Source organism: Lampris incognitus, chromosome 20 (genome assembly GCF_029633865.1).
Source record: "Lampris incognitus isolate fLamInc1 chromosome 20, fLamInc1.hap2, whole genome shotgun sequence".
Taxonomy (NCBI): domain Eukaryota; kingdom Metazoa; phylum Chordata; class Actinopteri; order Lampriformes; family Lampridae; genus Lampris; species Lampris incognitus.
This window is the reverse complement of record NC_079230.1, coordinates 33,124,138-33,149,100: the sequence shown is the minus strand read 5'-3', so window position 1 is coordinate 33,149,100 and position 24,963 is coordinate 33,124,138. Positions and strand designations below refer to the sequence as shown.

Below are 24,963 nucleotides of genomic sequence, written 5' to 3'. Positions count from 1 at the left end.
TTATGTTGAACAAACTAACAAGTAACTGTTATGTTGAACAAACTAACCAGTAGCTAACTGTTATGTTGAACAAACTAGCCAGTAGCTAACTGTTATGTTGAACAAACTAACCAGTAACTAACTGTTATGTTAAACAAACTAACCAGTAGCTAACTGTCATGTTGAACAAACTAACGAGTAACTAACTGTCATGTTGAACAAACTAACCAGTAACTAACTGCCATGTTGAACAAACTAACCAGTAGCTAACTGTTATGTTGAACAAACTAACCAGTAGCTAACTGTTATGTTAAACAAACTAACCAGTAGCTAACTGTTATGTTGAACAAACTAACCAGTAACTAACTGTTGTTAAACAAACTAACGAGTAACTAACTGTCATGTTGAACAAACTAACCAGTAGCTAACTGTTATGTTGAACAAACTAACCAGTAGCTAACTGTATTGTTGAAAATTAGGGCTGGGCAATGAGTCAGAGTTATCATTACTTGTCATTCAATCGCATTGTATTAGGATGAAATTCTGATATTATCCTTTGTTGGGGGGGGGGGTCTAAATGAATGATAATGAGAAGTTATGGCCAAACATTTTTCCCAAAATGTGGTGTGAAATAATCGAGGGGGCATTATTTGAAACTAGCTTCGGTTTTGATATTACACTTCACATGACTCAGTTCAATGTGGTGAACCTCAGCTGGATTCATACATGTGGTATTTTTACATATGTAAGCAGACATTGTGATATATCCCCCTCCCTTCTCTCCCCAGTTTTACTTGGCCAAGTACCCCACTCTTCCAAGCCGTCCCGGTCGCTGGGCCACCCCCTCTGCTGATCCGGGGAGGGCTGCAGACTACCACATGCCTCTTCCCATACATGTGGAGTCACCAGCCGCTTCTTTTCACCTGACAGTGAGGAGTTTCACCAGGGGGACGTAGCGCGTGGGAGGATCACGCTATTCACCCCAGTTCCCCCTCCCCCCTGAACAGGTGCCCCAACCACCCAGAGGAGGCGCTACTGCAGCAACCAGGACACATACCCAGATCCAGCTTCCCACCCGCAGACACACCCAATTGTGTCTGTAGGGATGCCCGACCAAGTAACATGGGGATTCGAACCGGTGGTTATATTTTACACATTGCCCAGCACTAATTAAAATTGATTACAGAAATTCCCTGGCAAACAGTATGGTCATCTTACAGAACCTTCTGGCTACTGGTGGCTTGCAGAAAGTTGGCATGGAATGTATCCACAGGTAAAGAGAAGTGAAAGTGCCAAACTGTAGCTGCATCGACGCGGAATATTGTGTGATAGGGAATATTGTGTGATAGGGAATATTGTGTGATAGGGAATATTGTGTGATAGGGAATATTGTTTGATAGGGAATATTGTGTGTCCCGGCCTAGCTGAGGGAGTCCCAGTGCCCCCCACCCACCAGCATCCGTTTTGTTCTTCATATTGTGGTGAGAATAAAAACAATCAGGACAGCTAACAAGCAGCACTAGCTCACTAACAACACTTTGAGCAACCTCAGCAGGGCTGTGCAGATGGCTGTGCGGACAGACAGGTGTGCAGATAGCTTTGCAGACAGCTGTGCAGACAGATGGCTGTGCGGACAGACAGGTGTGCAGAAAGACAGCTATGCTGACAGCTGTGCAGACAGCTGTGCAGACAGACAGCTCTGCAGACAGATGTGCAGACAGCTGGCTGTGCAGACAGACAGCTGTGGAGACAGACGGCTGTGGAGACAGATGGCTGTGCAGACAGCTGTGCAGACAGACAGCTCTGGAGACAGACGGCTGTGCAGACAGCTGTGCAGACAGACAGCTCTGGAGACAGATGGCTGTGCAGACAGACGGCTGTGCAGACAGACAGCTGTGGAGACAGACGGCTGTGCAGACAGACGGCTGTGCAGACGGGGATGCTGTAACGGGTACCAGGCTAAAATCAGCCCACTCTGCAACACCAAGTGCCACATGACAATGTCAGACAACTCAGTTTCACATGTCTTAAACTTGAAAAACGGACCCATCTAAACGATTTTAACTTAGTATTTAGTGACACCAAAATCCAGTCTACTGTTCAACAAAAGCAACATGTTAAAGTAGGACTTGTTGGCCAGAGACAATTCAGCGTCTCAGAAAGAAGTGGTGTTACTAGTGCTAGATGGTTAAGTGCCTTTATTTTACGACGCTTTATGGATTAGGAAAATTATGACGAGAATCTGAGAAATAGAATGAGCACGAGAAAGTAAACGGGTTGGTACAGGACTTCCTTTGTGTCCAGTTGCTCACACATTAACCTGTAACCAACACAAACGCTAACACAAGGACCCGCTGTCATGACGAACACGCTTCCCAATTTAACAACCAGTCGGTTCCTTCGAGTTTATATTGGAACGTGTGAGAACAACGCTGCCCTACACTTCACTGTGGCCATGACAACATTCCTGCTGTTCAGGGGCAACGTCCAAGAGACCGACACAAAGTAAAAGCAGAAAAAGTCTAAGAAAAAGAGCAAAGGTTTCACTTTCAACAGGAGTGTCTCTCTCTTCTGGTCTTGCAAATCTACACAAGGCTCAGGTTCAGTTTAGAAGGTCCGGCTTTTAAAAGGCCAAAGGTCAAATAGGGACGTAAATGTGTCAGTAGGGGGAGGGGGCACGGATACAGACTTCATTCCATACTATCTCAACCTCCCTTTCACCTCTCCTCGGAGTAAAGTCTGGTTGCGCCTCGCCAACCGGCTCCCATCCCAGTCCCGTTCCTCCTCCTCTGCTGCCTTCTGACCCCCTGTCCCACCCCTTTCTCCCACTGACAGCCTTTCCCCTGTCCTGGCAGTGTCTTGTCTTCCATAGGCCCCAGCAGCTGCCATCACAGGCCCGGGGCTCTTTTCCCCCGGCTGGCCTTGGCGTGGCTGAGCCCGTGGAAACTGCTTAGCATCCAGCAGGTCTTTGTATTGGATCTCAGGCCTGATCATTCTCAAACAGGCCTGCCTGGTGGCATTATCAAGCCCTGGCTGCAGCTCGTAGCCCAAAATCTTAACTAGCCCACTTTGGAATGGCCGGATGGCTTTGTCTCGGATACGATGGGCCTCGACAGGCTTCCCGCCATCCCTCAGGCAGACACGAGCTAGAACCTCCCGCCGTGTCCTGAGTAAAGCCACCTCTTCGTCCATCTGGGCGTGTCCAAACCTGTTGACTTCCTCCCAAAATGTCTGGTTGAAGGCTTTATAGAGGTACCAGTCCAGGGCGTTCCAGTCTCGCAACTTCTCCCGCTGCTCATCCGTTAGCGACAAATTGGGAGGTTCCTTGGCCCCACGTCCACCTCTAACACCCACGCCAGCTGCTGCCACGGCGGCTTTGCCGACCCAGCTCCGGCCTAGTCCTCCAAAGCTGCTGGGCTTTTGCTGACGGGCATTAAGGCTGAATGAGACAACTGCATCCAGCGGCCAACAGAGGGCGTGTCTCAGGAGGACCATTGACTGGTCAAAATACTCTGACACCAGGATCAGCTTAAACGCCTGACGGATCATGGCCACACCATGCCGAGCCAGCCCTGTGGAGAAGTTTGCATTATGGTCCATTCCAAAATCGAACCACAGGAGGTTCCGGGCGTAGTGGTTGTTACGGAGATGAGGGTCATAATATTTCTTGGGGTCATCGGCAAAGTCTCCCAGGCCTTTGGCTTTCCGAAAAGCTGGGGCAACTTCTTTATAATAGGCAAAGGAAGACTCAGCGAGAGCTACTGGGTCCCGGATGATGGAAAAATACAAGGTGTTGGCAGGCATCACTTTTTCCACCTGCGAGACACAGAGACAGAAGACATTATTTCACTTCCGGCTGCGAAAAACAGAATAAATGTGTGGCCGAAGAGACGGCCGTTTTACACGACACACGAGAGAAGAGGAGTTTCAGACGCCGTCACGTGGTTTCTAGTCAAGCTTTACCCCTGTATACAAATGTAAACAATAAATACACTAAAATATCACAACTTAAGGATTCATTTTTGTTGTGGCATGCCTTCTGCCACTCCCGTGTTACATGTTTCATAATAAGAGCGTGAGAGCAGGCATCACTGCGGTGTTGTGTAGTTTAAACTACGCTACGCTGCCACACACCACTTACCCACAACACATCGTCATACAGGTACAGAAAGCAAGGTGGCCCTTCACTCGATCACCAGATTTAAATCTGGATACCCGCCGCAGCTGCATTCGGCCAATCACCCCTCTCTTCTGAGCCGTCCCGGTCTCTGCTCCGCCCCCTCTGCTGATCCAGGAGGGCTGCAGACCACCACATGCCTCCTCCCATACATGTGGAGTCACCAGCTGCTTCTGTTCACCTGACAGTGAGGAGTTTCACCAGGGGGACGTAGCGCGTGGGAGGATCACACTATTCCCCCCAGTTCCCCCCCCCCCGAACAGGCGCCCTGTCCGACCAGAGGAGGCGCTAGCATAGCGACCAGGACACATACCCACATCCGGCTTCCCACCCGCAGACACAGCCAATTGTGTCTGTAGGGACGCCCGACCAAGCCGGAGGGAACACGGGGATTCGAACCAGTGATCCACATGTTGGTAGGCAGTGGAACAGACCGCCACGCCACCCAGACTACATCTTGATTCTTAATTCTTTGTTACTTCTACACTGATTCATTTCTCTTTTTCCATTACTCATCACCAACCATGAATCATAGGCGTTACCACTGCAGCCTAGCTGGTCTACCTTCATGTACATGTACCCTGCAGCCTAGCTGGTCTACCTTCATGTACATGTACCCTGCAGCTTCCCTGGTCTACCTTCATGTACATGTACCCTGCAGCTTCCCTGGTCTACCTTCATGTACATGTACCCTGCAGCTTGGCTGGTCTACCTTCATGTACATGTACCCTGCAGCCTAGCTGGTCTACCTTCATGTACATGTACCCTGCAGCCTAGCTGGTCTACCTTCATGTACATGTACCCTGCAGCTTAGCTGGTCTACCTTCATGTACATGTACCCTGCAGCTTCCCTGGTCTACCTTCATGTACATGTACCCTGCAGCTTCCCTGGTCTACCTTCATGTACATGTACCCTGCAGCTTCCCTGGTCTACCTTCATGTACATGTACCCTGCAGCTTCCCTGGTCTACCTTCATGTACATGTACCCTGCAGCTTGGCTGGTCTACCTTCATGTACATGTACCCTGCAGCCTAGCTGGTCTACCTTCATGTACATGTACCCTGCAGCTTGGCTGGTCTACCTTCATGTACATGTACCCTGCAGCTTAGCTGGTCTACCTTCACATACATGTACACTGCAGCTTGGCTGGTCTACCTTCATGTACATGTACCCTGCAGCCTAGCTGGTCTACCTTCATGTACATGTACCCTGCAGCCTAGCTGGTCTACCTTCATGTACATGTACCCTGCAGCTTGGCTGGTCTACCTTCATGTACATGTACCCTGCAGCCTAGCTGGTCTACCTTCATGTACATGTACCCTGCAGCTTGGCTGGTCTACCTTCATGTACATGTACCCTGCAGCTTAGCTGGTCTACCTTCACATACATGTACACTGCAGCTTGGCTGGTCTACCTTCATGTACATGTACCCTGCAGCTTGCCTGGTCTACCTTCATGTACATGTACCCTGCAGCTTAGCTGGTCTACCTTCATGTACATGTACACTGCAGCTTGCCTTGACTACTTTCATGTACATGTACATTAAAGCCATGCAGTATCAAGACTTGGGAAAGCAGGCTTTAAAAAACCAAACCAAAAAAAGAAACAAAAAAGAACAACAACAACTACATTTCCTCTGCCATTAGCTCACCTCAGGCTTGTTAAATCTCATGTGGTTTGCCATGATATGGAACTCCACGGCTCTGGGTCCTCGATAACCTTTGACCCGATGAGCATTGAAGGGTAGCGGGTAGCCTAGCTGGTAGCCCAGGGGCAGGGCAAAGTGGAGGTCCCGCTCCTCTCCGTAACGGTAGAGCATGTTGAGCACGGTGCTGCTGGCGGTCTTGTGGGTCTTCAGGAACATGACATGGGTGCGGGGCTGGCAGGAGCCCAGGGAAAGCTCCTGGGCATCGGAGGAGGAGAAGAGGGATCGAGCAGCTGGCTGCACGCTGCTGGATGACATACAGAGAGGAGGACTCATGTTAGCTTGTACTGGATCAGCAAGCTTGTCTAAAGACACTCCAGCTGGCATGTTATAGCCTGCTCCAGTTTACCATGTGCTAGCTGAAACTTAAACAACAGCACTTGGTAATAACTTTGAGGCACTGACAAACTACCTGAAACTGTGGAAAATAGGACAAATGACATTTTTGGGAAAGGTATCCAGATTGTGCGCATCATGTGACCACCTCATGTGACCACACTGAATTGTAAGTACAGCGTCATTGTTGCACGAAAGGTCTCGGCTGGCTTTAGCTTGTTGAATATTACAGGCCAGCTGACATGACGTCTCTCTGTACTAAACCTTGAGTCACACAAAAGACAGAGCAGAAGAAAAGAAAAGGAAAATGACTACCAGATGTTTTCAGACAGGATGGAGGGCTTCGTGGTGTGCGTGGATGAGAGTTTGTGTATGTACGTGTGTGTGGGTGGGGGGGGGGAGGGGGCAGCCACAGAGAAAATGAGATGCGAGCTATCTGGTGAATCAATGATAGAGGAAGGCTGCAGCAAGAGAACACAAAGTTACAGTACAACAGGCTTTTCCCTTGCACCCATGTGGGCACGAAGTGCAGCACACTGAGACGATCCAAGGACTCGCAGTGCTGACCGTATGAGGCAGCTAGCTAGACCGAGTCCCTTCCGTTCTTATTTACTGAAAGTTAGATGAGTGATCAATAATATACAACAGCTACAACACCATGGAGCTCTTGTACGCTGCAAGCCCGCATTGCAAACATGTTTGTGCAATTAGCAATAATTATGTACAGCTCTGCACTGGGGTGTCGTAACTACCCCAGGGGTAGGCTACCAGCATCCAGCAAATACCTAGTCGAACGCTAGAGGTGGAGTAAGAATTACAGCTCTTCAATTCATTGGTGTGGAACAGACAGCTAGCCTTGGAAGCCTCAAGCCTCCTTCTTCTGCTAACTAACGAGCTAGCTAACTAATTAACGAGCTGGCTAACTAACTAACGAGCTAGCTAACCAGTCTTCCCCTAGCCCGCTGCCTCGCTTTGCTCCCTCCCTCTTGTGAAAATAGAAGAAGAATAGAGAAACAAGGCCGCATGTTTAAGCTACCTGAAATAAGAAAACATGCACCTAAGGGTTTGCTTAGAAAGGTCTGACATGTGGGAGTAACGGCGCAGGCGTGCTGCTGAAAGACACAGAGAGAGAGAAGCATGTATATGTGGAATAAGTGCAGTTTAGACTGGAGTCACCAGTTCCAGTCCAGATTTCTGCTCGGTAAAGTTTTCACTTAATAATTAATCAGAGCTTGAAGACAAACAAGTTTTGCCATAATAATAATAATAATAATAATAATAATAATAATAATAATGAGTAAGGATAAGCGGTTTGGATAATGAATGAATGAATAATAATAACAATAATAATAATAATAATAATAATGTGCATGCACACACACACACACACCAGCTAGTTAGTGTATGTGCACATATGTGTAAGAGTGTGTCCTTTGACCTTTTGTTGAAGATGACCCCGAGCAACTGGCCAGCAAAGGCAATGGCCACGAACACCAGAAGGGCTTTCCACAGCCAGAGTGGTCCAAGCCGATAACAACCCAGCCACCGCATCCTCCTACAGGGGGAGATGGAGACAATTTGATGAGTGAGAGAGTGGGAGGAAGAAGGGAGAAGAGGAAAGGAGAGTGAAGCAGAGGGGGGCAGAAAAGATGAGGTGAGATAGGGAGGAACACAAGGAGAAAGACAGTGAAGAAGAGAGGGAGATGAACACATAAATGAAGTGGAGGATGGATAGAGAATGGAGGAGGGGGTTGAGCATGAATGAGTGCTGGTGAGAAGTAGGACCATATAGAAGCAGACTGGACAGACAGATGGCGAGGCGGGTAGGGGTTGTTAGAGGGTGGTTAAATGTGGTTGGTGGAGGTAGAATGGAGACATGCTAGGATGGCTCAACAGAGGAATGGAGGTGGAGGGATGAACAGAATAAGAGAAGAAAGAGGCTGTGCAGTGACAGACCGAGAAGAGAAAGATGTGAACAAGTAGCATATTCAAATGAGTTATAAAATACATATGACTACAGTATCCCACAGGCTTACCTGCTAAAATCATTCACACATCCACACAGCCTACAGTAACCCATGTTGAAGGGTCACCAACCTGCACATCCATGCCCCTCTACGCCCATCTCCTGCACATTCATGCCCCTCTCTACGCCCATCTCCTGCACATCCATGCCCCTCTACGCCCATCTCCTGCACATTCATGCCCCTCTCTACGCCCATCTCCTGCACATCCATGCCTCTCTCCGCCCATCTCCTGCACATTCGTGCCTCTCTACGCCCATCTCCTGCACATCCATGCCTCTCTACGCCCATCTCCTGCACATCCATGCCTCTCTACGCCCATCTCCTGCACATCCATGCCTCTCTACGCCCATCTTCTACACATTCATGCCTCTCTACGCCCATCTCCTGCACATTCATGCCTCTCTACGCCCATCTCCTGCACATTCATGCCTCTCTACGCCCATCTCCTGCACATTCATGCCTCTCTACGCCCATCTCCTGCACATCCATGCCTCTCTATGCCCATCTCCTGCACATTCATGCCTCTCTATGCCCATCTCCTGCACATTCAGGCCCCTCTCTCCGCCCATCTCCTGCACATTCATGCCCCTCTACGCCCATCTCCTGCACATTCATGCCTCTCTATGCCCATCTCCTGCACATTCATGCCCCTCTACGCCCATCTCCTGCACATTCATGCCCCTCTCTATGCCCATCTCCTGCACATTCATGCCTCTCTATGCCCATCTCCTGCACATTCATGCCCCTCTCTATGCCCATCTCCTGCACATTCATGCCCCTCTCTACGCCCATCTCTGCGCATTCATGCCCCTCTACGCCCATCTCCTGCACATTCATGCCCCTCTCTATGCCCATCTCCTGCACATTCATGCTCCACTCTACGCCCATCTCCTGCACATCCATGCCTCTCTACGCCCATCTCCTGCACATCCATGCCTCTCTACGACCATCTCCTGCACATCCATGCCTCTCTACGACCATCTCCTGCACATTCATGCCTCTCTACGCCTATCTTCTACACATTCGTGCCTCTCTACGCCCATCTCCTGCAAATTCATGCCCCTCTCTACGCCCATCTCCTGCACATTCAGGCCTCTCTACGCCCATCTCCTGCACATTCATGCCTCTCTATGCCCATCTCCTGCACATTCATGCCTCTCTATGCCCATCTCCTGCACATTCATGCCCCTCTCTCCGCCCATCTCCTGCACATTCATGCCCCTCTACGCCCATCTCCTGCACATTCATGCCTCTCTATGCCCATCTCCTGCACATTCATGCCCCTCTACGCCCATCTCCTGCACATTCATGCCCCTCTCTATGCCCATCTCCTGCACATTCATGCCTCTCTATGCCCATCTCCTGCACATTCATGCCCCTCTCTATGCCCATCTCCTGCACATTCATGCCCCTCTCTACGCCCATCTCTGCGCATTCATGCCCCTCTACGCCCATCTCCTGCACATTCATGCCCCTCTCTATGCCCATCTCCTGCACATTCATGCTCCACTCTACGCCCATCTCCTGCACATCCATGCCTCTCTACGCCCATCTCCTGCACATCCATGCCTCTCTACGACCATCTCCTGCACATTCATGCCTCTCTACGCCTATCTTCTACACATTCGTGCCTCTCTACGCCCATCTCCTGCACATTCATGCCTCTCTACGACCATCTCCTGCACATTCATGCCCCTCTACGACCATCTCCTGCACATTCATGCCTCTCTACGACCATCTCCTGCACATTCATGCCCCTCTCTATGCCCATCTCCTGCACATTCATGCCTCTCTATGCCCATCTCCTGCACATTCATGCCCCTCTACGCCCATCTCCTGCACATCCATGCCCCTCTACGCCCATCTCCTGCACATCCATGCCTCTCTACGCCCATCTCCTGCACATCCATGCCTCTCTACGCCCATCTCCTGCACATTCATGCCTCTCTACGCCCATCTCCTGCACATCCATGCCTCTCTACGCCCATCTCCTGCACATCCATGCCTCTCTACGCCCATCTCCTGCACATTCATGCCTCTCTACGCCCATCTCCTGCACATCCATGCCTCTCTACGACCATCTCCTGCACATTCATGCCCCTCTACGACCATCTCCTGCACATTCATGCCCCTCTACGACCATCTCCTGCACATTCATGCCTCTCTACGCCCATCTCCTGCACACCTAACACATAGTGGCAAAAAGTGGCCTCTTCACGTTACTGATTCATGTAATCATGTATTTACTGATTTATGAATGAGGGTAGTTTCATCCAAGGATGGATCTAGGGTGTGGCCAGAGGTGGTCAAATCCATCTTCAATAAAAGTCCTTGCACTCCTATTGCCATCCCACTTCGAAAAAGAAAAAAATAAAGGCTGATTCCGTATTAGTGGACAGGTGACATGACAGTTTACACTTGATATGATAACCTCACAGGTCAGCATTCCTGCAATTCTTACAAAATACCTCACAATTATAGGGCCTGCGCTTGTTTGTGGATATTCAGCTACTACGCCGTAGCACGCTGCACTTGCTCCAACCCCCGTACAGTAATGATTCAGGCTGTAAAGTTGGCTTGAGCACGGTATTTTCACTTCTCCACAATTTAAACAAGATTATCGTTCCATTATATCCAAAACGTCTTTTGCATTACTTTACCTTGTCTCCGCCTCTTAATTGTATAACTATAAGCTGTATGTGTATTTAAAAAATTGTGCTCAGAATTTTAACAATTTGACCCCCCCCCCAAAAAAGGAAATCACCAGCTGCTCTGTGGCCACCCCATCCAAGGTTTTCTGCAGGCATTCCTGGTTTTACCTTTTGTAGGGGAAAATTGTGCTGTAACAAAGGGGGGGAAAATGAAAGCAAAGACGAAAAGCAGCACAAAGACTGAGACTGTCCTCTCTCTGAAGCAGCCTTGCTGACATGTCAAAATATTGCATCTGCCCCTGTAAATGTCAGAGCTGCGGCCAATTTGGTTTCAATATAGGAAGTCGCCAAACCCACAGTGTGACAGACTGCACCATTTCTCTGTCTGCAAGTCTGCGCCGATACACACGCGATGTGTGGCTGTAAGAGAAGACAACTTCTCTGCAGGGTGGGAATGCCTGCAGCAGGTACGCTGCATGGGCATGCTGGCTGCATGCGTGCAGCGGCATGGACGCCTGACTAACCAGATTGGTTTTCCACTGTGTAAGGAATGCTTCCCAGCAGAAGGCAGAGTTGCAAAGATGACACTGAAAAAAGAAGGGATTTTACAAAACCAGGAGGCCGGTATGTTTTTATAGAGCGGGAAAGGCATGCGATAAGGTCGTATCGGTCCACCTGCGTGCACTTTGAGACCGAATGCATAAGAAAGTGAGCACGTTTAACAGGACGCGGTCTGCAGGACAACCCGCCTCCGGTGGTTTGTACCACCACAGCCTCTTCAGCACTCGCTGTCGTGCTCCATCACCACAACAGCAGCCGAGCGTCTCGAGTCGGGAACCAAATACATAATACAGATAAGGGACGTGTGATGAAGCCGTAGCACGCGTGAATGAAGAACAAGAGCTTTCATGCACGAGGATAGTTTGCTACCCCGAGGCCACCACCCCCGGACCCTCCAAACCGTGGCTGCTGCTGTACAGCAGACAAAGAAGCCATTGGGTAATATGATCGACCTTGCATTCCCACGTATCGACCGCATAACTTACATAATGCATGCTGCCCGGCTGCTGAGCACGAGCACGCTCGCGCCAATACCATCTGCATGAGCACACAGGCTCTTCCTTTGTTTCATCCCCTCGCGCCGCCTGCCTGCGCCTCTTTTTATTCGCCGGACTTGTTCCGTTTCGCCTCCGGGTTTCGGGTCTAGCTCTCGGATTACGAGACCGTTTGGTTCTTACCTCGTCCTCCGTCTGAAAAGCATCGCGATGGAGCCGGCCCGGGGTGCGTGACGGTGGTGTACTGCGGCTGCTTTCGGCGGCAGCGATGACCGCGGTGCATCTCGAAGGTCTCCGCTGCAGCGAATCCACTGACGTGACAAATCAAGCCATTACTGCCGCTCAAGCACGGGCGGCGGGCGGCGACGTCTCGCTCGCCTGACTCCTTCTTCTCCTTGTTCTGGTTCTGGCCCAACGCTGAGGGCGGGGCTTCCACGACAAACTGGATGAGCTGTTGGGTTCTGTGGCTGTTCGGGATCCCGGTAAGCAGGCTGGTGCGGAGAAAGGAGGGCTCGGATTTATGTGCACAGAGGAACGGGGCAGACCGCCTGAGTCAGAGGCGCCGCTATGACGTCACTCGACCACCCTTCCCTCCGCTGCTGTGATGCTGGCAGCCATACGTATCCAGAGGTAACCAGGCGCATCGGGGCGCACGGCGCCAAGGGACACGAAGACGAGGAAAAACCCGACACGGACGCCGGAGTGAACAACCTGGACTCCAGTGGCGGTTAAACACGGCTTCAGCTAGGACGCCAGGTTGTTGGCTAGTTAGAAACCGGCTGCAGGTGATGGCCGGGACACTATACTCCATCACAACTCTGAACCTTACGCACATAGCGCTGTTTTTGCCCCGACACGAATCCCTACTTGCACTGATTTTGCCCAGCGCCAAGTGACTGCTGGAGGGGACAGTGCCCAGTCAGGCCCCCGCCGAGTCCGGCACGCTGAAGTCCCTCCAGTCGTGTTTTAATTAGCACTCATAAAACGCTCTGCTGCGTCATATGATAAATACACTGTGAGATGTGTTTGCTTTCTGCAAATAAGTTACAGTACCTTGCTCAAATCCAGAAAAACCGCATCTACTCCTCCCTCCCTCCCTCCCTCATTAAAAAAAGAAATCAATCCAGAATCATATGAATATGCGAATTATCCCCGCCCTCGATTCAAATCTCCCCCGCCCCCACCCCCACCCCCACCCCTCGCCTGCAGTACTTACACCTGGTCACAGGCGACTCTGGTCATCAGGCACAGTAACCTTGTGTTGTGTTCTGTTGTGTTGTGTTGTGTTGTGTTGTGTTGTGCTTCCCGCTGCACGCTACACCATGGCACGTGGTAATATAAGACTAATTCAGCCACACATGTTCAAACCGGAAACTGATTCCGAAGAAGAAGAAGAAGAAGAAGAAGAAGAAGAAGAAGAAGAAGAAGAAGAAGAAGAAGAAGAAGAAGAAGAAGAAGAGCAAATTGGACAGAGTCGCTGGGGCTTGTTAGCACCAGGGGGGAGGAGGACGCACTTGAGGCGAGTTGGTGTGCTTGTGGAGCCTTTATCCTCCCCGCTGAGGGAGCGAGGGAGAGGCAGAGAGACAGGTGACAGACAGACAGACAGACAGACAGACAGACAGACAGACAGACAGACAGACAGACAGACAGACAGACAGAGAAACAGAGAGGGGGGGAGACAGAGAGACAGACAGAGCGACAGAGAGAGAGAGACCGAGAGAGGGGGGAGAGAGGCAGAGAAACAGACAGAGAAACAGAGAGAGAGAGACCGAGAGAGGGGGGGAGAGAGACAGAGAGACAGAGAGAAGGGGGGGAGAGACAGAGAGACAGAGAGACAGAGAGAAGGGGGAGAGAGACAGAGAGACAGAGAGAAGGGGGGGAGAGACAGAGAGACAGAGAGAAGGGGGAGAGAGACAGAGAGACAGAGCGACAGACAGAGAGAGGGGGGGAGAGAGAGAGAGAGAGAGATTTGATTGTAAAAGGTACATTTATTCAGAATACATTACAGTCCAACAGCTGATACTCGAACACATTCATCTCGCCACACAAAATAAAAGTTTCAGGAAAAAAAGACCACTCAGTAGTCTAAACAAGGATTTGCAAAAACAGAACTTCAAAATACGCAGCAACACAACATCCTGTCCTTAGACCCTCGCATCGGATGAGGAACAACCCCCTAAAAGCCCCTTTAACAGGGAGAAAAGAATGGGACGAATCCTCAGGGAGAGCACCAGAGGAGGAGCTCTCTCCCAAGATGCACAACGTGCAATGGGTGTTGAGTTTACACAATTTACACATACCAAAGAAATAAAATAAAACAAAGCCAGTAATACAGCCAGGACTTGCCCTCATTACACAAATAAAACAAAAACATCTTCATCAACTCCCACTATGCACCACACCACCCCCGGTTCTAGAACAAAAAGAGGCCATTTCTGTGTGGAAGCTCTGCTCCCCTGTCGAAGGCCCTCATCATCATCATCATCATCATCATCAGCTCTTCTTCAGACAGTGTTTTACTTCATAGCTTTAAAAAGCCTCTTGTGTGGCATGTAGACCTCATGTTGAGCAGCTGAGCTACAGCCTCGGTGTTGTGAAGTCCTGATCCTGCTGCAGTTTCTGGGAACGTCCTGGAGAGCACCAGTCGTGGACATCCAGCCTGGCCCCATGAATCAGTGGCTCCTCCAGCAGCAGTAAGAGGAAGCTCGTCCAGTGCAACACACTCGTCGACCAAACTCGTCTTAAACGTCATCAAGGAGTTGCCATTTTCCTTTCTGTACAAGTTTTTTCAGTCTGAAGGTCTCCTGGTCAGTGAATGTGTTTACTTCCACATCCCCTGTGTTTTTCATAAAACGTCTGACTGAGTCAACAAAAAGCTGCAAGTCTGGAAAGTAATGTGACCGCCCTCCAACCCTTGGTGACCTGTAAAAACTTCCTGACTTTCAGGAAAGCACAGCTCCCTTCAGTGTCCACCTGTGTACGAGGAGTGGAAACTAACTCACACTCCCTTTCTTCAGTGTCCTCCTCAGATGAAGAGGAGGATGGCTTCTTACCTTTTGAAACCCTCTTTTCTTTTAACTTTTCCTGTCTACCCTCTGTGGCCTTTTAATAGACTTTTTTAATTTTCTTCGTCGTCCAACAGCAGCTCTTCCTCTTCCTCGAGTACAGACTCTGCCCCTCTGACAGCAGGCTGCTGTATTTGCTTCGTCCAAGCACAACTCATATCTCGCCCAGCCAATTTGCTAGGATCCCTGTTCTCCTTGTTTTCATTTTCTTTTCTATTCTGTTCATCCTCCCCTACCTGCTCATTCCGGCCATCAGCTTCCACCTACTCAAGTTCCGTTACCTTCTGTTACGGGTGGTATTATAGCACCACCCAGTGGATGTCAGTGGAACACGATGTGGAACACGTCAGTTCACCTCTGTGTTGTTGATACTTACAGTTCGACACTGCGCCCGGGTGGTGTAGCGGTCTATTCCGTTGCCTACCAACACAGGGATCGCCGGGTCGAATCCCCGTGTTACCTCCGGCTTGGTCGGGCGTCCCTACAGACACACTTGGCCGTGTCTGCGGGTGGGAAGCCGGATGTGGGTATTTGTCCTGGTCGCTGCACTGGCGCCTCCTCTGGTCGGTCGGGGCGCCCCCGGATCGGTGGAGAGGAGGTGGAGCAGCGAACGGGACGTTCTCGAGAACCTGGGTAATTGGCCGGATACAAATTGGGGAGAAAATTGGAAAAAATAAAATTACAGTTCGACACTAGAGCCCCTTAACTGTTAACTGGGAGTACGCCTCGTTTTTACACACCACTAGCTCAGACATGGTGTCAGAAGTGGACCTTTGATTCGGCGATTGGGTGGCTGAGGGGACATTGAGCCGTCAAGCGAGTTTTGCAAGTTTGTGGTTGCTAATGCTAGCTAGCCGTACCGCAGCAACAGCAGTGAATAGCCATGGCCGCCACCATACCCCCCGGGGCCAGCCCCCATGAAGATCAGGGGCAACCTGGGTGCGAACTGGGAAATCTTCCGAGCAGAATATGAAGATTATGCTTCAGCCACAGGGCTGGTGGACAAGGACCAGAAGGTCCAGGCGGCGACTCTGAGCAGGGTCATGGGGGTTGAATGTGGACATGTCTACAAACACAACTTGCATCTGACCGACGCACAGCAAGAAGACGTGACCGGCATGCTGGACTCATTGGAAAGGTATTTCCACCCCGCCAACAATGGGATTTATGAGCGCTACGTTTCTGCTGTTGTAAACAACAGGAAGTTGAAACAATAGACTGTTTTGTGACACGGCTCATGGAGAAAGCTTCCACGTGTGAATATGGAGCCCTAAGAGATGACGTAATCAGGGACAGGATAGTCATCGGCATTGCTAAAGAGGGCACAGGCAGACGGTTGTTAAGGGGAAAGGACTTGGCTCTAGCCAGGGCTATTGAAGCATGCAGAGCAGCAGAGCTGAGGGATTTGCAGTTGAGATCCATGGAGCAGGAGAGACCACTCGTGGACAATGTCAATGTTGTAGGGAAACAAACATTCAAAAGATCGGGGACCGGGGTTCACGCCCCGGTCCCGTCAGATCCGACTACTCGATGAAGCAGCAATGGCAGCGCTGTCTTCGGGAGGGGGGCGGAGTCGGCTTGTGTTCGTCACATGAACGCGTCTCTGTGTGTGTCGGAAACAGCAGTGGTTCGGCCTGGAGTCGCCTTGACACAAAAGTGGCGAGGCGTCCCCTTCGAGATGCAGTTGGCGAACGCATACAGTACGAGGGTGGGTGTTGGAACAAGAATAGGGAGCAATTGGCCACTAAATTGGGAGAAAACGGGAGAAACCATAAATAAATACATAAAGCATTCAAAAGATCAGCCAGTACTACAGAGGAAATGAGTGGGAACCCCAGATCACAAGGTGGGGGCCTCTCCACATGCAAATACTGTGGCACAGCACGAGTGGGGAAGAAAGCACTGCTCAGCATATGGCCAGGCCTGCAATGCTTGTGGCACAGCCAATCACTTTGCGAGAGTTCGCAGTACAAACTGTGTTCGAATTACGTGGGAGCCAGTGGGAGCTGAGCTCCCATGAAGGAGGCATTAGCTCCCTTGAAAGCTGTAAAACTCTAGATCTGTGGGGGTCTCTAACAACATATTTTTAAAAAACATCATATAATGTATCTTTCAATGTTATTAGGATTCTTTCTGTTAGTGAAATAAATTGTTTTAAATAAATATGTTTTCGAAAAGAACTACGCACCATTATTCGTCCGTGAATAGGACATTTGGCTGCACTTCACCACCGAGACATAAGCAAGCCAAGCACACAGTTTAATGAACATATAGCAGCATGGATGGCTTCCAGTCTACTTCCTGTTTCCCTGTATGTCACTTCCTTCCTACTACACAACACTTCTGATAAAAACAATACTCAAACGTTAGCAGTGACACCTAGTTGCTTAAAAGAAAATACAACTAAATGATAATACAAGCATTAGAGGGCACAACATTAACCCTCTGTAAAAAACAAAAAGAAATGTCCTCTGACGTAAAATAATGACTTTAGTAAACCTGCAACACAGGTAACACATATAGATTGTTCCTTGTCTCTATGCAGTACTGTGTAAGAAATAACAAACACAACCTAGAAAATAACATTGTGTGTACATAACCAAGAGTGTTATTACCCATAGACTCTAGCCAGCATTGTTATGTGTTATTCTACATAACAGAACATCAACACAACCCAGGTGTGTTTCTACATTTGGAAAACTGAAAGGATACTTGTATGTAGTCTGTCTTGAGGCCCACAGTTAAGCAGTCACATAGTCCTGCATCCAAGCAGGCTTCCTTCTGACTCGTGGACGGTCTGGAGAGGATGGAAGAGTGGGTGGAGCAGGAGTGTCCTGTGGACTTGGAACTGTGGAGACGTCAGGAGCTAGATGGCAGGCATTCCATCGTTGACCATCCTCCAGTAGGGATGTGCTTTGGACCACCTTTTTCTCGAATTCGCTGAGGTTTGCCAAACTTCGGGTGAGCCTCGGGCACATGGAAAGGCGTTTTCACTCGCACACGATCCCCCTCTTGAAAAGACGGAGTGAGCGCACCTCGCTTCTGACCAGACTTCATCTTGTTTTGGTGGCGTGTGACCTTCCTTCGTACTCGCTCATCCGAGACACGGTCAGCACGTGAGGGCAGCAGAACACTCAACTTCGTACGCATCCTCCGGCCATGCAGTAGTTAAAAGGGAGGACAACTCTGATTTCAAACCCAGGTGAAGAAGCTCGTTAGCCTTGTCAGGCAGTTCATCTAGGAGAAGGAAAACTCTGATTTAAAACCTCCGCTATCTTGCGGGTATACTCGTTACGGGAAAGGCTTCGGAAAGAAACCCTGAGGAAAAATCTGCATCTGTCTCCAGTGCCAGTCATCTCGCTAGTCTTGCCACTGGTAGTAGGTGGTGTCGATGATGCGTAACTCTTCCTCACTTTAATCATCGCGCAAGTCATCTGCCATCCATCAAAGGAGGACTAGATGGTCCTCGTTGCTGCGACGGACGAATAACAAAAGCTGAAAGGGAGAAAGGCCAGTAGCAGCATGCGGTGTGGCACAATCAGTCATCAGGAAGACAGTAACGGCAGGTTTCCATGGGGCTCGGACTGTGAGACTGCCATTTGCTCACTCTGTTTCAGGACGCGGTTGAAACACCCGATGGCACCATTTGCAGCAGGGTAGGTCACTGAGACTCTGTAGTGTGCAATGTCCCGTTCAACCAAGAAAGTAGCAAAGTCAGCAGATACAAAGTGAGGACCATTATCAGTTACTATGGTTGCCATGTCTGCTGAAGACAGTGGAGAGGAAGGACGTAACATCCTTTGTTGTGACATCCGCACAGAAACGGACCTCTGCCCATTTGCTGTAGCAGTCAACCAGGGTGATGGCGTATCGACAGTCCCACGTAGCTGTCTCAAAAGGCCCGACGATATCAATAGTCAGCTTTTGCCATGGCCTGTCTGGGAAAGGCACTGGTTGAAGTGGAGCAGAGCGAGGCATCGCAGACTGACAGGGCTCACACGACTGGATTGTAGAGTAGACCAGGGTATCCATCTTTGGCCACCAGTGGTACTCTCTCAGCCATTAGCTCCCCTTGGTGCGCCGCTTCAAATGTTATCGGTCGTCATCAGACCATAGAGATGAGATAGTTTGGGCCTACTCTACCTCCTCCCTGGCTCAGTAGGCCGTTATCGTCGATTAGTTCATTTGGTCACGGCCAAGGCTCCGATCACGGCACGTGCATCCACATCACTGACTTTGCAGCGAAAACAAACTAACGTTAAATGGCTGACATATATTTTATTCTCAGTTGAAAAAGCAATATTTTAAGAAGGTTTCTGCATTAAAATGCGTTCGAGAAATGTGCATTTTATTTTCATAATCTTCGTTGAGTGAATGTATATGTTTAATTTGTAAGTTATTGTGATAATTAACAACTAACCCTAACCCTAAAGATATGTCAGCCATTTAACATTAGTTTGTTTTTGCTGCAAAGAAACACGTCTGCGTCCACGTCACGTGACTGAGACGTGCCGTGATCAAACGAACGAATCGACGTTAACGGCCTACTGAGCCAATAAGGAGGTAGAGTAGGCCCATACAACCTCGTATCTACGGTCTGATGACAACTGATACAGGCCATTTAATTGACTGATAACATTCAACGTAGGTGCAACGAGATGCATTCCTCATGACGTATGTGGAAGTGTGGAGCAGCATCTGGACTCAGCGCTTTCACTTTCCTTGGCCAGCCCCGAGCAATCTGTACACGGATGGCAGAAATCTCCTGGCGCGAGTGAAGCAGCAGCAGCCTCGAAGGCAGCAATGGGCAAAGCACCAAGAGCAGCAGTGACGTGTGGACCCAGTTCTGGCTCAGCATCCAGAGCAGGGTCGGCAGGTACGGGTAGAGGAAGATGGGAGAGGCAGTCAGCAGTGGAGTTCTCAGATCTAGACCACATCATAGTCATAGGTCAAGAGCCTGGCAGACCTGCGTGCTGCAATTCCCATTCCAGCATGGCCCATACCTTTCATGGTAAGCAGAGTTGTGAGGGCCTGGTGATCGGTACGTAAGGTAAATCTATGACCGCACAAGTAGGTGCGCCACTTCTCAGCTGCCCAGACCCATCCCAGCGCTTCTCTTTCCTCAGTGGAGTATTTACGTTCCACTGCGGTGAGGGTCCGGGAGGCAAAAGCCACCATGCGTTTTGTGCCGTCAGGGTGAAGCTGGGCGACCACAGCTCCTGAACCGTAACCTGAGGCATCGGTGGACACCACGGCTGGCAGGGCTGGGTCGAAGAGGACAAGGGCGGCACTGTTCACCAGGATTGACTTCACTTTCTCAAAGCTTTTCTGTGCCTCAGCTGTCCGTTGAAAATCAATCTCTCTTCTGACGCATGCGCACATCGGCTCCGATTCTGTCGCATAGCTCGGCATGAACGTCGAGAACCATGACAACCAGCCCAGAAAAGAGCACAGTGCAGCAGCCTCTGTTGGAGCTGGGGCGTTCAGAAGAGCTTCAGTGTGTTCTTTGTCGGGCATGATGCCTTGGGCAGACACCACGTGACCCAGGAAGCGTAGACTCGACTGATTAAAGCAGCACTTTTCTTCGTTCAGGAGTAAACCTGCCTCTTTCAGACGGTGGAGGACTGTCTTCAGACGAGCAGCATGCTCTGTGCTGTTGGCTCCGTAGATGATGGTATCGTCGAGATAATTGTGCACTCCTGGCAGACCTTCCAGGATGGTAGCCGTCATCTTTTGGAATGCAGGTGGTGCAGAGGAGGGGCCCTACGGCACACGGCAATAGCGAAAGAGACCATCATGGGTAATGAAAGCGGTGAGGTCCTGACTTTCCTCACGTAGAGGCTCCTACCTGATGGTAGGCCCTTGCCAGATCGATCGTTGAATACACTGCGACTCCCAGCAGAGTGGACAGCAGCTCATCTATGTGTGGGAGTGGATAGCAGTCTGTCACGACAGCCTTGTTTGGCTCCCGGAGATCCACCCACATACGAATGCCTCCTTCCTTCTTCTGCATAACGACGATAGGGGACACCCAGGCGGAAGCATCGATCCTCTCGGTCACACCAGCGGCAAGGAGCCTGTTTGTCTCTTCGGTGACAGCACCTCTCACAGACAGGGGCAGGCGGCGCAGTTCTTGTCGGACCGGGGTTACAGATGCAGAAACCTTGACCCGGTGCACAAAGTTTTTAGCACAGCCGATGAGCGGAGGAGAGGCAGACAGGTGTTTGACAGCGGCATCTGGAGCAGTAGCAAGAGGAAGAGGAGACATTACAGCACCACCTACTATGTGGATGTTCAGCACTTTCATCAGATCCATACCCAGCAACGGCGCTCCATTCTCCACGACGAAGAAGACTGCTGGGACGGTGATGTCATGTCTGGACACCGTAGCTGAAAGGCGTCCCAACACAGGTATGTGTGTCTTGGAGTATGTGACCAACCGAACAGTAGGTGGCGCTAAGTGTGACTCACTGAAATGCTCTTTAAACACAGAGCTGGGCAGTATGGACACCGATGACCCTGTGTTAACAACCAGGTCCATGACCTGGGCTGGTGAGTCTGATGGCTGGATTTTGACATTGCATGGTATTTTATCAGCTGTGTGAGCAGACCCTTGAATGCATAGAACAGTCAGTTCTGGAACCTCCACTTCTCGCACTGGATGGGTGGGAGCGGAGCGACGCACTCTGGCAAAATGTGCCATCTTGTGGCAGGTTTTGCAGGTTGCTTTAGCAGCAGGGCATGAGGGGGCATTAGCTAGATGGCTGTCAGATGCACATCTGGAACATGTATGAGAGGACTTTGTGGTCGTAGCGGTAGGTGCACGTGTAGACGGCTTATTCTGGTACCGTGGTCGATGTGACTTCTTTTGCACAGCTTGTACTTGTAAGTTGGGTTTTTCTCCAGCCATGCATTTAGCCTGTTCAGCTGCAGACTCCATCTGACTGGCAGTTGTGATAGCCTTGTCTAGAAAGAGGCTAGGCTCTAGCAGCAGCCTTTCTCTAATGTGTGCATCTGAGACGTACTCAATAAGCTGATCGTGCAACATCTCATCACTTTTAACTCCTAAGTCACATGATGGAGCAAGCTGTCGTCAAGCAGCCACATACTGAATAACAGCCTCATGTGGGCCTTGAACTCGTTTTCTGAGTGTGTGGCGTTCACTACCACATTAGCCATAGGAGTGAAATGTGCTCCTGGACTGGATAGCAGGTTTCCCAGGACAAGGCAGAAATGGGGCAGGACTGGGTACATTCACAGCCATCTTTGGAAAAAAAAATAGTCATCTATACTTGTAGTATAGCAGGCGGGTTACCTCGTCGCCAATTTGTAGAGCTGGATGGCATATAAAGCAGAGCCCTCGAAGGAGAAAGTTACGTCAACTCCGTGGACGTCAAGGGGCCAATTATTTAACAGCAATGGCGGATCGTGGGAGCCCCGGATAGTTCCACACAGTGCGCATAGAATATGTGTCACGTCGGAATATATATCTATATCTATATATAAATGTAAAAATCTGAACATATTGGTTAGTAGTTAGCAGAAATCACGGCTAAGCAGCTCATTTAAATGAGCCGCCAAGCTTCGTTTGGAAGTATTCGGCGGCTACACGAACCACGTGACCCTCTCGCCTTCTGACCCCCCATTGACGCAACTCTCCCTTTCTAGGGCTCTGGTATAAAGTACGCAGGAGAACATGGATGACGTTTAGCTTACAGCTTAATGAACATCTTGCAGCATGTATGGCTTCCAGTCTACTTCCTGGTTCCCTGTATGTCACTTCTTTTCCACTACCCAACAACCCTTCTGGTAAAAACAATACTCAAAAGTTAGCAGTGACACCTAGTGGTTTAAATGAGAATACAACTAAATAATAATACAAGCATTAGAGGACACAACAACAGGAGGTGAGGGTGGGGGAAGTCACTTCTGGTCTACGGACAGCCGGTTCTGGTGCTCCCCAGGGATGTGTCCTCTCCCGACTGCTCTTCTCCATCTACACCAATGACTGTACCTCCAAGGACCCAGCTGTTAAACCACTGAAGTGTGCACGCGACACAATGGTCATCGGACTCATGCAGGATGGAGAGGAATCTGTATATCGGTGGGAGGTTCAGTGGCTGGTGCTCTGGTGAGGTCCGAACAACTTGGACCTGAACATGTTCAAGACTGTTGAGATGACAAGTGAAAGAAGATGAAGTGGGAGACCAACATCAACTCCATCCTCAAAAAGGCCCAGCAGAGGATGTTCCTGCTGTGGCAGCTGAAGACATTTGGTCTGCCACAGGAGCTGCTGAACCGGTTCTACACCCCGGACACCGGATCTGTCCTGCGTACATCCATCATGGTCCGGTTCTGAGCAGCGACAACACAGGATAGGAACGGACTGCAGCGAACAGTAAGGAGAGCAGAAACAACCATTGGTGCTCCCCTGCCCACCCTGCAGGACTTGTACACCTCTAGTGCCCAGAAACGGGTAGGCAGGATCAGCACAGCCCCCCCACCCCCACACACAGCCCCCCCACCCCCACACACAGCCCCCCCCACCCCCCACCCCCCCCACACACACAGGACACCTGTTTGTTTAAATCCTACCCTGTGGAAAGCACTGCAGAGCAATGTGCACCACAACCACCAGACGTAGGAGCAGTGTTTCTCCACACACAACACCTCTCTCATGAACACCTAACAGGATGGTGCAGGGACACACACTTATTATGTACATACGACACTTTGTTAACAACCCCTCTGGTCCAGATGTCTCACCTACATGTCTGCAACGTGCACTACCTCTTCAAACCAGATGAGCGTTACACATGTCTGTGCAATACAACTGTACAAGTATGAATACACATTCGACTGCTGTATACTGGTGACAGTTACTGCTGTTAGTGTTGTGGTTGTGACATAGTTATATAACATAGTATGTAGTTGTGAGGTGGATGGTAGGTGACTATATATCAGAACCAGAACCATGTGTACTGGCCATGTAGGTTCGCACTACATGGAATGTGGCTCTGGTTCCGTGGCTCTCTCAGTGTACTGCACACAGAATAACAACACTACAACACAACAATCTTCACATATACACACAAGGACTGACCTATACATAGAATAACAACACTACAACACAACAATCTTCACATGCACACACAAGGACTGACTTATACATAGAATAACAACACTACAACACAACAATCTTCACATGTACACACAAGGACTGACTTATACATAGAATAACAACACTACAACACAACAATCTTCACATGTACACACAAGCACTGACCTATACATAGAATAACAACACTACAACACAACAATCTTCACATGTACACACAAGCACTGACCTATACATAGAATAACAACACTACAACACAACAATCTTCACATGTACACACAAGGACTGACTTATACATAGAATAACAACACTACAACACAACAATCTTCACATGTACACACAAGGACTGACTTATACATAGAATAACAACACTACAACACAACAATCTTCACATGTACACACAAGGACTGACCTATACATAGAATAACAACACTACAACACAACAATCTTCACATGTACACACAAGCACTGACTTATACATAGAATAACAACACTACAACACAACAAACTTCACATGTACACACAAGGACTGACTTATACATAGAATAACAACACAACAATCTTCACATATACACACAAGGACTGACTTATACATAGAATAACAACACTACAACACAACAATCTTCACATGTACACACAAGGACTGACTTATACATAGAATAACAACACTACAACACAACAATCTTCACATGTACACACAAGGACTGACTTATACATAGAATAACAACACAACAATCTTCACATATACACACAAGGACTGACTTATACATAGAATAACAACACAACAATCTTCACATGTACACACAAGGACTGACTTATACATAGAATAACAACACTACAACACAACAA

The 24,963-nt window shown here is 49.4% G+C and overlaps 1 protein-coding gene across 5 annotated transcripts in view; it reads right to left on the bottom strand.

Annotated features, from left to right (window-relative positions):
* Window positions 1-225: 225 nt before the first annotated feature.
* Window positions 226-24,963, bottom strand: part of gal3st4 (galactose-3-O-sulfotransferase 4) — a 62,607-nt gene continuing 37,869 nt past the window's right edge. For 2 of the 5 annotated variants that reach the window (XM_056300670.1, XM_056300671.1), the window contains exons 2-4: window positions 7,637-7,753; window positions 5,809-6,109; window positions 226-3,795 (exon numbers count right to left, since the gene is read on the bottom strand). In XM_056300670.1, coding sequence (XP_056156645.1) covers window positions 2,680-3,795; window positions 5,809-6,109; window positions 7,637-7,749 — 1,530 coding nt within the window. In that variant the 5' untranslated portion in view covers window positions 7,750-7,753 and the 3' untranslated portion in view covers window positions 226-2,679. Of the gene's footprint in view, window positions 3,796-5,808; window positions 6,110-7,636; window positions 7,754-12,114; window positions 12,442-24,963 lie in introns of those variants that run through there. The other 3 variants (XM_056300668.1, XM_056300669.1, XM_056300672.1) reach the window with 3 other exon arrangements.